Here is a 15000-nt window from a genome sequence, read left to right on the forward strand (position 1 = left end):
TTCTTGTATTCTTGTATTCTTGTATTCTTTTATTCTTTTATTCTTTTATTCTCAGCCTACTATTCTTCTTCTTATTTTTCCTAGAAGTTCCTGGACCTTTTGTTTATTTAATGATTGTTTGATGTTATTGTTGTCTTGTATGTTAATATCAAAGGACCATGTTGGAAATAAGTGTTCACACTTTCACATGATGTCATCCCTTACTGTTTATACTCGAACTATGAATAAACTCAATCAATCAGTCAATGATGAAAGAGAGACAGACGATGTCTTACCACACGGCACGGATGGCGCCTTTCAGCCCAGGGGTCATGTCCTCCTCCTGAGGTACAAACTCACAGTGACAGCTCTTATTGTCATCCACTATGTCTTCTCCAGGGAGGCTGGCCTCTACAACACACACACACACACACACACACACACACACCAGAGCTAGAATGTTAGGGTCGGGGGACGTACAGTAGTGTGTGGTGGTGGTGGTGGGGGGTGAGGGGACGAGTGGGGGGGGGCGAGGGGGGGAGAGAGGAGGGGAGAGAGGAGGGGGTGATGGTGGAATGGTTAATGGATGGTTAATCTCTACTCATTCCGGTCTGGATGATGTCTGGAGTCATAGCTGCTTTTCATTCCAACAAGTGTTTCCCTCCCCCTCCGCTTTTGCTCTCTCTCTCTCTTCCTCTCTCTCTCCCAGATCGGATCTGACAGGGTACTTGTAAGCTACAGCTCCACCTGGTGGTTCCCTATGTTGCTTACAACGACCCTCTCCTTTCAAGATCTGTGTAAGGAGAGTGAAAACAACCGAGGAGAGAGGAGGGAAAAACAAGAGAGAACAACTCTCTGGAATGGGAAAAGTAGCCAAGCCAAGGCGGGCGAGGCATAACTTTGTTTGTCACAGCCCAGGATCACAGTGTGGGATTGGAGCGTTGGGTCAGGTTGATGTCAGTGTCGGTTGATGTCATTGGCCGATGCAGGGAGAGGAGAGGAGAGGAGAGGAGAGGAGAGGAAGGGGCAGGGAACGTAGCAGTACCAGAGAGGAGGCAGTTTCAGAGGTAAAGGTAACTACGGTAACTAGCCTGGCTCCAGATCAGCACGTCGATCTGGATGTTCTTAACAACCGTAGAAATTGGCTCAAGTATATCTCGAGCAGCGAAGGCTATAGCAAAGGTCGACATCGGAGGACGGTGCCTCATCCAAATCCATGGAATGAAATGAGGAACGGTATCAAACAGGTGAGTGCTTGATATTCCATACCTCATTCTGTTCCATGCATTACAATGAGGGCCGTCCTCCGATTTCGACCTCCACCGCAGGCCATCCCTGAGCTGGAGCCAGGCCTCATGGAGGGGTAGCATGACCAAGCTAACATGCTCATCACTGAAGCTACGTACGGTGTGATCGACAGCAGTTCACTAACAGAGCAGTGAAACAGCCAGGAGCAAGACCTTGGTAGCACATTGAATCCCTATGTTACAAATACGTTATGAATGACTATTTTCTTTGACTATTTTGCATATATATTTGGTATATACTGTACAGTATGTTATATTCCATATAGTGAATATGTTACGGTACATGTGGGAAAACGGTACATGTGGGAAAACTAGGGTTAAGGTTAGGGTTAGGTGCTAGGGTGCTAGGGTTAAGGTTAGGGTTAGGGTTAGACATGCCAGCACGTACCAAGTCGACGTAGCACCTAACCCTAACCCTAGTTTTCCCACATGTACCGTATTCCCACATGTACCGTAACATATATATTATTTGGTTCAACTGTGCACAAAAAGTTTGTTGTGACTAGGTGAGCCTACGAGAGCCTAAGAGAATGACCCTTTACAATGTGTAAACACTGCAGTTCAGCTGTTCTGAGGGCAGGGAGGGTGTTTGGATATTGACTTTTGCGTCACACATTTCACTTTCAATTTATTCTGATGGATTGCCTTTCTACTTTGGGCTCCAGGGGACAGATTTAGAAAGTGTTTGGACGACTGCAATAGGTGAACACTGTGGATTGGTGCAACCATCGAAACAAATAGGGAATCTGTCCCCTCGTAAAAACGAATGGACATTTCTTTTGATTCAAGACCTTAATGTGATCAGTAGTGTTTCAGTGTGGCCCTGTGTATCTAGATGTGCTATGTGTGCCTAAGTAAGTGAATCATCTGTCCATCAGTCATGGCAAGAAAAAGTCATCTATGCTAGGGCCAGCGGCCATTCGCAGTCATAATGCTAGAAGAAGGAAGAATTAGGATTTCTTTGTGTGTGTGTGTATGTGCGCGTGCGTGTGTGTGCGTGTGTGTGTCTTGCCTTTGGAGGGTCCAATAGCCAAACGGGCCACAGCACGTATAGACCTAGTTCTACTCTAACAGCCTTACTATCACTAGAGGGAGGGGGCCAGTAACACCGTGCTCCATACGCCAGCACCTACAGAGCCGTGAAACTGCAACACACATCTGCCCCAACATGGCGTCCATTATCAGACCAGGGAGAGGAGCAGTTTCACTGTTCGATAGAGCTGGGTTTACAGGGTCCATAGAGGACTAATTATAGTTCAGCTCTCAGCTGACTGTGTGAGGGTTTAAGACAGTTTCTCCCATGCAGGATAGAATGCAGGAGCGGCAGCCATTTAGTTTTTTTTTGTTTCGAGTGCACAGGCTTCTTGCTGGTCTGCTTGCTTGTGTCTGACTTGGTTATCAATGGAATAATGGAGCCCTCCGGTTAGATGCATGTAGCCATGCATTCTATTAGTTCTGTATAAACAATAACACTATAGTCTGTTCTGATTGGTCAGGAGGCACATCCCTCTAGCAGATAAGGGATGTTTCCTTACTGATTAACCGCTCAATTGCTGCGACAGAGGTGGAGAGGAGGAGAGACATGAAACAAAACTGGTTACATATATCCTGTGAGATCAAAATAAGCCTTGATTTTCCTTTAGCGACATTGATGGAGTACTCCCCAGACTTGTCAGGAAATCAAAGACAACACTGAGTGTGCTGTACCTGCAGAGGTAAAATAGAGGTAAACCACTCTTACCCAACAAACTGATGTATGGAGTAAAATATAATCATAGACATCCCTGTTAGTGCATTCTTACATCATCACATGACATGTTTTAACAACAAGAAAACATAGTACTTCATTGTGAGATTGTGAGTCACACTTTAAGTCAACTTAAAGTGATGTATTCATCAGAGCCAAGTTGATTGATTTCATCATTGACAAATAACTCATGGATTCTCATCAAATAATCAATCTCATCAAATAACTCATCAATTCTAATTCCATGGGATTTAATCCCCCAGTTCCCAGTAAGTAATGTCATAGCAGGGCAGGGTGTGTTGAGTGTTCGTGAGCTTAGAATTATAAGGTTCTATCTCCGTTTAGGGCAGTTCAGAGATATTGAGCGTCAAAGTTTTGACATTCCATTATGTTTTGTGAGATGGAACCTTTGTATTTTATTAATTACTAACTCAAAAATGTCAACATTTTTAAAAATAACACTACACAGGCATTAATAAACACCTAATGGATCAGATTATGTAAAAAACTAAATTTTTACAAAAATTGAGATATAACCTTATAATTCTAACGTCACGTGTTGTCTAGACCAGAGGACTACTCTGGTTCATCTAGACCTGGGAGCACTGGGCATACTGGGAATAGGATTGATTATATCACATCTCAGATCTCCAAAGACAATAACAGTGCCTTCAATAAACATTCACAATATTATTATTCATCAACCAAGTCATTGACCACACTAACCAGAGGAAATCATGCTTGACCAAGACGTACAGTATCAAACCAGGCATTGGTGTATGAATACCTAATGTGACAGCAGCTGGAACAAGCCGGGAACAAGTCGGCCAACCGATCGAAATGTTCCGACTTTTATTCTGAAAAATGTAAATACATTTCAGCGTTGTTGAAAATCAATGACACACTCGCTAGTCAAGCCAAAACATTGCAATGCAAATGGATTCAGGTGAGTAATCCCCACTCTTACCTAGTGTAGAGTAGTGGGGATTACTCACCGAAAGCTCTTGGGGGTCTGAATAAAAGTCTGAATATTATCTTGGTTGCCGACTTGTTCCCCCTTTCACCAACTGCTGTCAAAAATAGCAACATATCAACAAGAGGATGCTCGTACTTGTTCCAGTCACTCTATCGCATACCACACTCTGTAATACTGTATCATGGAGACACATTCTGTAATAAAATGGAAAATGGACTGGAAAATGGCAGCCTACACTCTGTCTTGCAACAAACAGTCAGTATGACAGATGGATCGGTATTGGATAAACATTTAGCTCGCAGGAAAACACAGCGGTTTAAAGCTATGTTGAAGCGATACAGCTAAACCAGGGGAGGGTGGTGGTGGAGGTAGACCATCCTCCGATTTCTACCTCCCCTGGCCTCCCCTGGGCTAAACAGAACGAGCCTGGCCCAGTCGAAGCTATCCAAAAGGACAACGTCTGCCGATAGAGCCTATGGCTGTAAACACAGGATAAAAACCAATATCAATTACGATTGTACATACTGTATCATTTAATTATAGGATGTATTATTCCTATATTATGGAATACATCCTGTTTTAGAATAGGATTGTGTTGTCTCTGTAAGCCTGGCCCAGTTGTTGACTGTGAGAAGGAGAGGGAGGCAGCAGGTCTGTTGTTTGGAGACATGCCAGCTTGTTCAGCAGAACCTTCCCCCTGGTGCCGTATAGCTGACTGTCTGACAATGCTATGCTAGCACAGATGGGGGATCTAGCCCACCGGTGCCAAATGAGTACGCTCCAATATCTCTCACTACTCAGAAGGAGCAGGAGGAGGAGTAATCATATTCCTCAACAGAGGACCCCATTGGGAATCGTTGTAGAATGCTTTCGTTTCTTGTCCTCTTGGCCTCTTTACTTTTGAACTGTACTCTCTTAAATCTAAACTGCCTAATCAGATTAGTATGAGTATTAGACTGAACTATTCACTTTATTGTGAACAATGGGGTTAAGATTATTTTTATAACACTTGAAACATTGAAAGTATCCTGGATGTCTAATGGTTGTTGTTGATGAAATGATTAAAGTAGTGTTGAGGCGTGACGTCATGGCAACTGGTTGCTGCAAAGAGAGCTGTGAATAACTGGTGAATGATGTCATAAAGCGTTCATAACACTGTCATAGATATAACACAATGCTGGCTATAGCATACCATGACTTTTATGAATGGAGAAATGGTAAAGCACTCGAATGGCATCGTCATATGGCCATTTCTTGCTTCAGAGCTGTGTTAGCATTGCACATGATTTCTACAAAGTGATAATAAGTAATGGATAAAGAAACAAAGTCAATCGTGAAGGTGATGCCAGCCAATAGGAACAGACTTGATGCTGTCCCATATATCTTTAGAAGGCTCTGCAGGAGGGTTCGGGTCGATTCTATTTAAATTCAGTAAATTCTGGAGGGGATCAGAATTTGTCATTAAAAAATGTAAACGGCTGATGTAAAAAAATGCTTATTTTCAGTTTATTATGACATTATGAAAATATGAAATATATTGTTGTCATTATTTTAATTTCAATTGACTTCCTGAATTGGCTGAATTTCAATTCAACCCTCCCCAACCCTGCTGTACACAGTGCAATTCTAAAAGAAAACGGAAAAAAATCTAGACCATTCCTCTCCAAAGATGAAAAACCAAGAAAAACAAACCGAAAACCTGACATCCTATCTGTACATTGGTATCAATCATAGTGTTAAAAAGCATCAGACCTGGGTTAAAACACAATGTCAAATACTTTCTAATAACGTCGTGCTTGATTTAGTACTCTTGGCACAGAAGAACAATCGTCAAGTGCCAAACTTGGGCAAAATCTATAGCTAGCACCTTGGAGACTCTCAGGTATTAGGGTGTATTTGACCAATGTGTATTTGACCCAGGCCATGTTAGTGGTTGCTGTGTGCAGCATGAATGCAGCTATCCACCCTCCCAGACAAGCCTGACCTGGTGAGCTCTTCTGTTTGAAGTCTTCATCCTGAAGCTCTATCAGGACTTTAGAAACACCGGCCACAGACAGAGAGAGACGGAGAAGGAAGCCGTGAGGATCCAGATTCAGCCAATCATTGTCAAGGCACAGTGGACAACGTCCACACCGACAGCCAACCACCACACGGATCACGTGGACACACAGATACATAGGGTTTAGGGACATTGGGTTTAGGGTACATTGGGTATAGGGCCCAGGACATAGGGCTGAGTACACAACTTCATCTCGTATAGATCAAGCCACGCAGGAAAAACAGGGAATAGAGGAATACAACACAATAGATATACAATAGATACAGTACATGGACGAAGTAAACATGTTCTAGAATCATTGGAATCCGAACCATCACAGAACAGAAGAATAGAAACAAATCACAACCAAACACACCCATCCATCGGTTTACCAGGTCGATAGGTTAACACTTAATCAGCCATGTGAGTAAAAAAAAGTGATATCTTTATACTGGATCAAATTATAAGGACCCTCCTTTCATGACTTTTCCTAGATATGTGGCGTTCTACCACCCAGTATCCTTACATTTTCAAAACCACATCAGGATAAGCTAGTATAAAGCTATTTTGCTGTTTTTCTGTGTAGGAAGCAGCCTAATTTACAAGCGTCCAACTAGTGGTCGTTGTGTGTAAATCGCAGCTTGGCATTGTACAAAAGGGGGCGTTTTTCTTACCAGGTAAAAAGGCACGGCTGTTCTAGTGTTAAGACTGCGAGACAAGGCAAAACGCTAAACCACACGATCTAACATTTAAAACATCCATCCACATGTATAACATCAGTATACCATGTAGCATGTTCGGGAGCTTGTGACGGCACGTAGGTCTTAACTAACATGTTTGAAGCCCCCCACCAACCCCCCCCCCCCCCCCCAACGGAGTGACAGACCCTCTCCTACCTTCCGAGTTCTGTCGCGAGGTGGCTCCCTTGATGCGGAAGGCGTGGCGAGCCCGGCTGCGGTCGCCGAAGCTCCAGCTCTTGGGCACCTTGCTGGGGCTGTCCTCGTCCCTGACGTCGGCGCTCGGGGAGCGGCGTACGGGCTGCGTCCCCCCTCCCTGGGTCTGGCTCTGGGTCTGGGCCTGGGTCTGACCCCCGCTTGTTCCTTGGGGGGAACCTTTCCCTTTGGTCCCCGAACTCCGGGGGCTGGAGAACACACGCTCCTTCAGACTGACCTTCTGACTGGGGGGGGGGGGGTCAACAGATTATTACAGAGTCAGTCATACATCATCGGTAACATCATTCATTCACTTCTACCCACCAGTACCGTCTCGTAGTAAACCTCTCTAACTCCTAGGACTTACATTAAGGACTAAAGTAAAGATAACCGTCTACATAATGGTTTCCTCTATGCAGTACCTGTGTACGAGTAACTGCAATCTATTCAACCCAGATTCTCCTCATCCCTAATGGTACACAACACATCCACGGCATTATGGGGGGACAAGGTCAGAGAACGACGTTGTGAGACGGCCATCAATCAACCTCTCGGCGGTGTCACGACCGGCATGCATCATTAGTTATGGGACAGATTGGACAGATATGAAATGACATATGAAACATGAGTCAGTGGGAGCCCTCGGCCCCCCCCCCCCTGGCCTGTCCTTGTGTACGGAGCAGCTGCTCACCTTGGTGATAGGACACAAACTGTACGCCTATAAATGTTTGTTATACTTTCTGTTCAGGGTCAGCTTGGTGTTATGACACTAACTGTATGCCTATAAACGTTTGTTATAGGTCCTGTTCAGGGTCAGCTTAAGGGTTGGATAACTGGTTGGATATTTTGGGGTTGTAGACAGAAGTTAGTTTGAGGTTGTTGTTTGTTTGTTTGTTTGTTTGTTTGTTTGTTTGTGTGGTTGTTTGTTGACATGGTGTGAGATGCTGTCATGCTGACCTGGGAGAGGGTTCGGCCTGGGATTCCTTCCTGTGTGTACAAGAACCACAGGTACACACATTGTGTTGTCAACAGTTTGCCTCTCAGGTCAAATGACACATGACGCACAATTGTGACAGCAGTTGGTGGAAGCGGGAACAAGTCAGCCACCGACGAAATGTTCAGACTTTTATTATGAAAAATGTCAATAAATGTCAACGTTGTTGAAAATCAACGACACACTCGCTAGACCAGCCAAAACATTGCAATGCAATGGATTCGGTGAGTAATCCCCACTACTCTACACTAACTAGGTAGTAGTGGGGATTACTCACCGAATAAAAGTCGGAACATTTTGATTAGTTGCCGACTTGTTGAACATACATACAGCTATCTGAGGCAAATGAACACATACTGGAATGGGATAGGAACACATGTAATGACCCACTTTACACACACATTATGTCACCCACATAGATAGATAGATAGATAGATAGATAGATAGATAGATAGATAGATAGATAGATAGATAGATAGATAGATAGATAGATAGATAGATAGATAGATAGATAGATAGATAGATAGATAGATAGAGAGAGTGAGAGAGAGAGAGAGACACAGAAAGATATAATAATAATAATAAGAAGAAGAAGAAGAAGAAGAAGAATATTATATACTTATAGCGCTTTTCTAGACACTCAAAGACGCTTTACAAACTGAAAAGATTGAGTAGTAAAATAAAAAGAAACAAAATAAATAAATAAAAGAAAGTATAGGGGTCTAATTAATTTTTAGATTACTAAATCTAAATGTCTTTGTAGGACAATCTACTCTGTATACTGCAATTACACCTAGATTTCGGGTGGAGAAGCGGTGAACAAGCAACGCCAGCGTGCTCTCTCGACCGGCATTTTTTGAAAAGTGATCATATCATATCTATCAGATACATCATATCATATTATAATATAGACAGATTGGGGTCAGCATGGCAGTATGGGAGGTGTGGGATTTAGTGCCTCATGAATGCATCTCTTGGCTGAAGGACAGTATCAATCCCCAAAGGGCTGTAAAAGTGCTCTGCATTTTAATGTTGACAAACAACTACAGTACTTTTATTAAATAACAAGATAGATAGATAGATAGATAGATAGATAGATAGATAGATAGATAGATAGAAAGGTAGACAGATAGACACGTCTGTGGTGATAAGTGAAGAGTTATATTTGTTGAGTTATAAGTGTTATTGTCTATTGTCTCTGACCTGAAGGACAGGCCTGACTTGCTCTTCAGGTTTCGGAGCAGATCCAGCTGATTCAGAGGAGGGATGAGTCTGTTGAAGAAGAAACATGCAAATGGATGTTACAAGACAGTGAGAATACTGTACTGCACCTTCACACTGTCATTATGCTGGACATTTCTGTCAGAATAGCTCTGGGGTGGGGCGCTTAGGTGGCGTAGCGGGTTAAGCGCTGACCATGTAACCGCAGGGTCCCCAGTTCGATTCCGTCTGGGGACATATCCTGCATGTCATCCCATCCTTCCTGTCTAAATCTTCACTGTATCTGTCAAATAAAATGAAAAATATGAGTGGGACTGCCCCACTCAGAAAAAACTACTTATAAAAAAATAAATAATAATAGCTAGTAAATAGCTCTGGGGTGAAGGATCCGCTTTCGGGGATTACCATCTCCAAATCCCAACCTTTAACCATTAGTGGGGAAAACGCAAAACAGACCTCAGATCAGAGTCTATGTGCAAGTACTCCCTAGTTCCTCCTCTGTCAGAATGCATTAAGTCAGGGTTCCTTGACTGCCATCTATTGGTGGTATGTAAAACATATCCCTCGTGATTTCTTGAGAGTTAGGACCTTGAATCTTAAAACCTTTTTTTTCTGCAGATGAGGTAAAACATATTCTGCTAGATTATTGATTGGCTCTGAGCCCCACCATGCACCAGTCAGATACAGCCCGCTGGAAATTTGTGTCTGTCCTATTATCGATCAGAAGCTTTATCTAAGAAGTCAGGCTTCTTCTTGGAAACACCTGCCACATTTGTCACAATCAGATTAGAGGCCGAAGTGTCAATATCTCATCACTGAGCAGGGTGGGGGCAGACATACACACACACACACACACACACACACATAATAATAATAATGCCCTGCCATATGATATTCAGAGAGAGGACATGACCTCTATATGAAGTATCATATGAAGTATGATACATACCAGCTTCACTCCAACATCAGATACTGGCTGTGGGGTATCATATGTTCAAAAGCTGTTACAGCACGTGTGACGCTTAATAAATGACAGTATCTCATTTCAACATGCCTGTTTTAACTGGAATGGAAGCACATGTTTTGCAGTAAAAAGGCAGTACTGGTTGCCATTATTTAGAGCAATACTGTCTTATCATGTGTTTTCTTCTCACTGCGACAGATTAACACTATGCGGACACGGACTTCCTTTCCAAGGACTCACACACACACACACACACACACACATATGGACTTCCACACACCCCACATCCCTCCGCCTACAAATAAATTAGAACTGTGTAAACAAGACATCTAACAAGTCTCTCTCTCTCTCTCTCTCTCTCTCTCTCTCTCTCTCTCTCTCTCTAGGGCTGGCCGTAGCAGCTCCGCAGTAGAGCCATATCAGAAAGGCTGTCTGTATGAAAGCCGCAAGCGTGAGAGCCGCAGCAGTTCCGCCACGCACACGCGCTGCTGAGGTAGATATTGGCCGTGTGTCCCAGCCGTTAGTGTGCTACGCCACTTGCGTGCCAACGAGGGTGGCTTTACATGGCTTCAAAACACTTTTTATCTTATTTATTAATAAGAACACTGTTCGGCTTTGTTCACCTCTATAGAGAAGCATAATGGCTCCTAGTCTGTACGGAGAAGATTATTGGCTCCCTAGTCTATACAGAGAAGCGTATTGGTCCCTAGTCTATACAGAGAAGCTTATTGGTCCCTAGTCTCTTCATAGAGGCTAATTGGATAACTCCATTAACCTTTGGATAAAAATAAAAATAAAACCATTCTAAAGGTCAGAGGAGCGATCGATGGAGAGACGGCTCAGTCCTGTCTCCGCTGACGGTCTGGAGAGACGGGCCAGCAGGCAGACAGGTAGGGAGACAAAGAGACATACATACAGGCAGTCAGGGAGACAGACAGGTTGTGTGTGTGTGGGGGGGGGGGGGGGGGTAAATAGAGAGACAGACAGACAGAGAGGTAGATAGGGGGAAACAGACTGACAGACAGAGAGACAGCCAGGCAGCCAGGCAGAGAGACAGACAGACAGACAGGCAGACAGACAGACAGACAGACAGTGTGAATCTAACAGCAACAACTGCATCTCAGCACCTGTACAACGGTGTGGAACCGTTCCTCTCATAGTAATCCCAGGTAGACTGCATGTCCGTCCGGCTCAGATTGGTGGCATAAAACCTCCACGCAGTCTGTGGCGGGGTGAGAGAGAGAGAGAGAGAAGAAGAGAGAGAGAGAGAGAGAAGGAGAGAGAGATGGGGAGAGAGGGAGAGAGAGAGATTAATAATACATAACGGAGCAGTGCATGGTTTTACAGGAAGCCAATTACAACTGAGGTTTATCGCACAGTACGCTCGCTTTGCACTCGCACATAGACCTTGAATGCCTTCAAACGATCTATGTTGTATGAGGAAACACATTGTGTTTGACACCGTTTCTCATTCCAGCCCATCTTCCCATTGCTGCCTCCATCAGCCTCCCCATGGTGTTTGCAGTACGGCTGCCACATTAACGTCAAAGAGACTAACACACAGCACATAAGGGATGGAAAGGGGGAGATGGCATCCCCCCCCTGAAATAAAAACGGTCAAAATCATCCCCCTTCTAAAACTGCCATCCCCCCTTTCCATCCCTTATGTCATTTTATCAAGGAACGTGGTGTTACTGCTATTTCAACATTTAGTTTTGCGCATATTGAGTAAAATACTGTGGGCGAGGGAGGGGGCACGCACACATGCAATGACATTTTTACCAAGTCACTGACACTGAAGTCACAGACGCTGTGGGGATGCTAAAATTGTCCCCATATGATAAAATTTACCATCCCCCCTGATTTTCTTTTACAACTTGAGTACTCCTAACACGTACAGTATGTGAAACCACCAGGGATGTGTGCAGTGAATCATATGAAACCACTTTACCCTCTACTGACACCTCGACCATCCCCTGCCATCAACTGCAATACTCTTCTAACTATTGCCACTTTATTTTTATTGCCATATATGCCTTATTTAATTATTTCCTCCATGCCACGCCACATTGATGCAGTCATTCGTGCAAAAGCAGCCCCGACCAAGTATTGAGAGCATAAATGAACATACTTTTCAGAAGGTCGACATTTCTGTATTATAAATCAATGTTTTTGATTGGTCTTTTATTCTAATATTTTGAGATACTGGATTTTTTTTCATGAGCTGTAAGCCGTAATCATCAACATTGAAACAAGAAAGGCTTAAAATATTTCACTTTATGTGTATATGAAAGTTTTCACTTTTTGAATTAAATTACGGAAAATAATGAACTTTTCCACGAGATGAATTTTTTTTTAGATGCACCTGTATATAGTCGTGGACCAAAATATTGGCACCCCTGCACTTCAGTCAGATAATGCACCACTAATCTCTGAAAAGTTTTGCAATTACAAATGCTTTGGTATTCACATGTTTATTTATTTAGTTTGCATTGTAACAACCCAAAAAAGCAGAGAAGAAAAGCTAAAAAAGCTAAGCAAAGTAAGTCACTTTGGATAAAAGCGTCAGCTAAATGGCATATACGGTACTATATATATATATATGTGTGTGTGTGTGTGTTTGTGAATTGTGAGTATTGCCTGAGGTTGTTTTTTTTCCTCTAAATGCTTCTAAATGTTTTATTCATGTGTTTGTGGTCAGGTCACTGCCAGAGACAGCAGGAGCTGTCAGCCAGCAAACTGGTTCTGTGGGAGCCAACAAACGGGCATCGATCGCGAGGGCGTCCCACACTAACATACGTGGACGTACTCAAGAAAGATGCAGGAGCGGAAAGTACCGGCGAGCTAGCCAGATGTATGGAAGATCGGGATGACTGGAAGCGCCGATGGAGGGGCTCGTAGAGTGTAGTAGAGTGTGTTTACCTGGATCAGCCCTGCTGCAGGGTTGCGTCTCTTCTCAAAGTGTTTCTGTCTGTGCTGCTCCTGGACTTTCAGGGCAAAGCCAGATCCCAGGATACCCTAAGAGAGGCAGAGAGAAGACATGAATGAACACAGAGACATAGTCCTCACTGGACCCAACACGCCTTCAATCATCTATTGACCCACTCTTACCCTGCAGACTTACCCCTTAAAAACGCTGGACTCCGATTGAGTGCCTAAAGCATCTTTCATGGTACTGCGTTCAACTGTTCACCCATATTGAGGTTCCCAAAAACTCACGTATCACATATGATACATGAGGCGTTTAAAACAAACTGCATGACAACAGGCTAATGCGGTCGCTAACCCCGTAGAGCGAGGTTGCCATGGACTTACAGCTGGCAGTGCGAAGAACGACACGCCTATCAGGGTGAAGGTGGCGGCGAGGAGACGTCCGTTCCACGTGATCGGGGACTTGTCGCCGTAGCCGATGGTCGTCAGGGTGATCTGAGAGGCGGATGATCCGATCATCAGAAACAATTAGTAATCTAGTTCTCTGCTCATCATTCGTTGTTCACCACGTAAATCTTAAATGTCAGAAGCGTGTTTTATTTTCACACGTCTTATGTTGACCTCCATGTCTAGACAGGTGTGTGTGTATCTGTGTGTGTGTGTGTGTGTGTGTGTGTCTGTGACGTACCAGTCCCCACCACAGCGCGTCTGCATAGGTCTCAAACTCATCGTTGTCATCCTTCTCCGCCAGGTAAACCAGGAAGGAAGCCAGGATCAGGCACAGGAAGCCGATGTACCACGCTGTGATAAGCTCCTGCAGGTACACACATTTACATTTGAGTCATTTAGCAGATAATTTTATCCAGAGACTTACAATAAGTACCTTTCTTATAAGTACTAAATTCAACGTGAATTCAATTCAAGTGTAGTCTAAGTGAGTGTATCAACTATAGAAGAGTCATAAGTAAGTTAAATCTTTGATGAGAGCTATCGACAGTCACAGTGCTAAAGACATTTTTAACGCCAGGAACAATGTGTCAGGTCTGAGGCCTCTAATCCACAGGCTTCAGTTCAGTGAGCTAACATACACTCAATCAAGAAGGGCTACATCTACTGCTTACTGAGATAGAGAGATCGATAGACTGGCAGGCAGGCAGGCAGACAGACTGACTGACTGACTGATAGGCAATAGATGGCAATAGGTGTGGGACATCGCAAGAACAGTAATCTCTGCTTGGGCCAGGGGCCCTTGGCAGTCATAACGCTAGAAGAAGGACGTTTTTGTTGTTTGTTTTACAACTCTTGAAGGTCAGTATCGATCCCCAGACTGCTATAAAACTGCACTTTAATGCTGAAAAACAACCACGTTTATCGCCAAAACATCAAACGACGAGCTATTATCGACATCCTGTCGAAAAATCGACCAGAGCCAAGTTCCTATAGTAACCTGAGCCGCGCCGAGCTAATCCAGTCCGGATGGCGTGTGGATCATATATAAAACCTTATTACCTGCTGCTGGTAATAAAAGCCTGACGACTGCAGAGTATCACATCCCCTGTAACCTTGGGAGAGTTTCTGGGTCTGAGGGGGGGGGGGGGCTGGGACTCCTGCTATAGGCTTCTACATGAACACCACGCCACGTTGATGCTAACACAGCTAGCCATGCTGCAGTCAACCAGGGAGGAAGGGAGTAAGTAGCCTGTGCCTGCGTAGAACCAGTTTGGGATCGCACTTGGTCCTAGACTTGCGGTCCTAAACCCTCAGGCCAGGGACTATTGGTAGTCATAATACTAGAAGAAGGCTACTTTTTTTTGTTTGTTTGTTTGTACAGAGGGATAGAGGGGAAGATGTCTCAGGAGGGACAGATAAGGTGTAGCCTGAAGAGATGGGTCTTCAGTCTACAGCGGACGA

The 15000-nt window shown here is 44.0% G+C and overlaps 1 protein-coding gene across 1 annotated transcript in view; it reads right to left on the reverse strand.

The window, feature by feature from the left end:
* The window catches only part of kcnq2b (potassium voltage-gated channel, KQT-like subfamily, member 2b), a gene marked incomplete at both ends in the record, with an annotated part of 46758 nt that overhangs the window by 8409 nt on the left and 23349 nt on the right, over positions 1–15000 (reverse strand). The window contains 9 exons of the mRNA XM_080545921.1: positions 276–390; positions 5994–6041; positions 6944–7224; positions 7937–7966; positions 9177–9245; positions 11286–11380; positions 13081–13176; positions 13474–13584; positions 13778–13903. Of these exons, the coding sequence (XP_080402047.1) occupies positions 276–390; positions 5994–6041; positions 6944–7224; positions 7937–7966; positions 9177–9245; positions 11286–11380; positions 13081–13176; positions 13474–13584; positions 13778–13903 (971 nt within the window). The remainder of the gene's footprint in view (positions 1–275; positions 391–5993; positions 6042–6943; positions 7225–7936; positions 7967–9176; positions 9246–11285; positions 11381–13080; positions 13177–13473; positions 13585–13777; positions 13904–15000) is intronic.

Source organism: Nansenia antarctica, assembly GCF_963989245.1.
Source record: "Nansenia antarctica genome assembly, chromosome: 15".
NCBI classification, from domain to species: Eukaryota; Metazoa; Chordata; class Actinopteri; order Argentiniformes; family Microstomatidae; genus Nansenia; species Nansenia antarctica.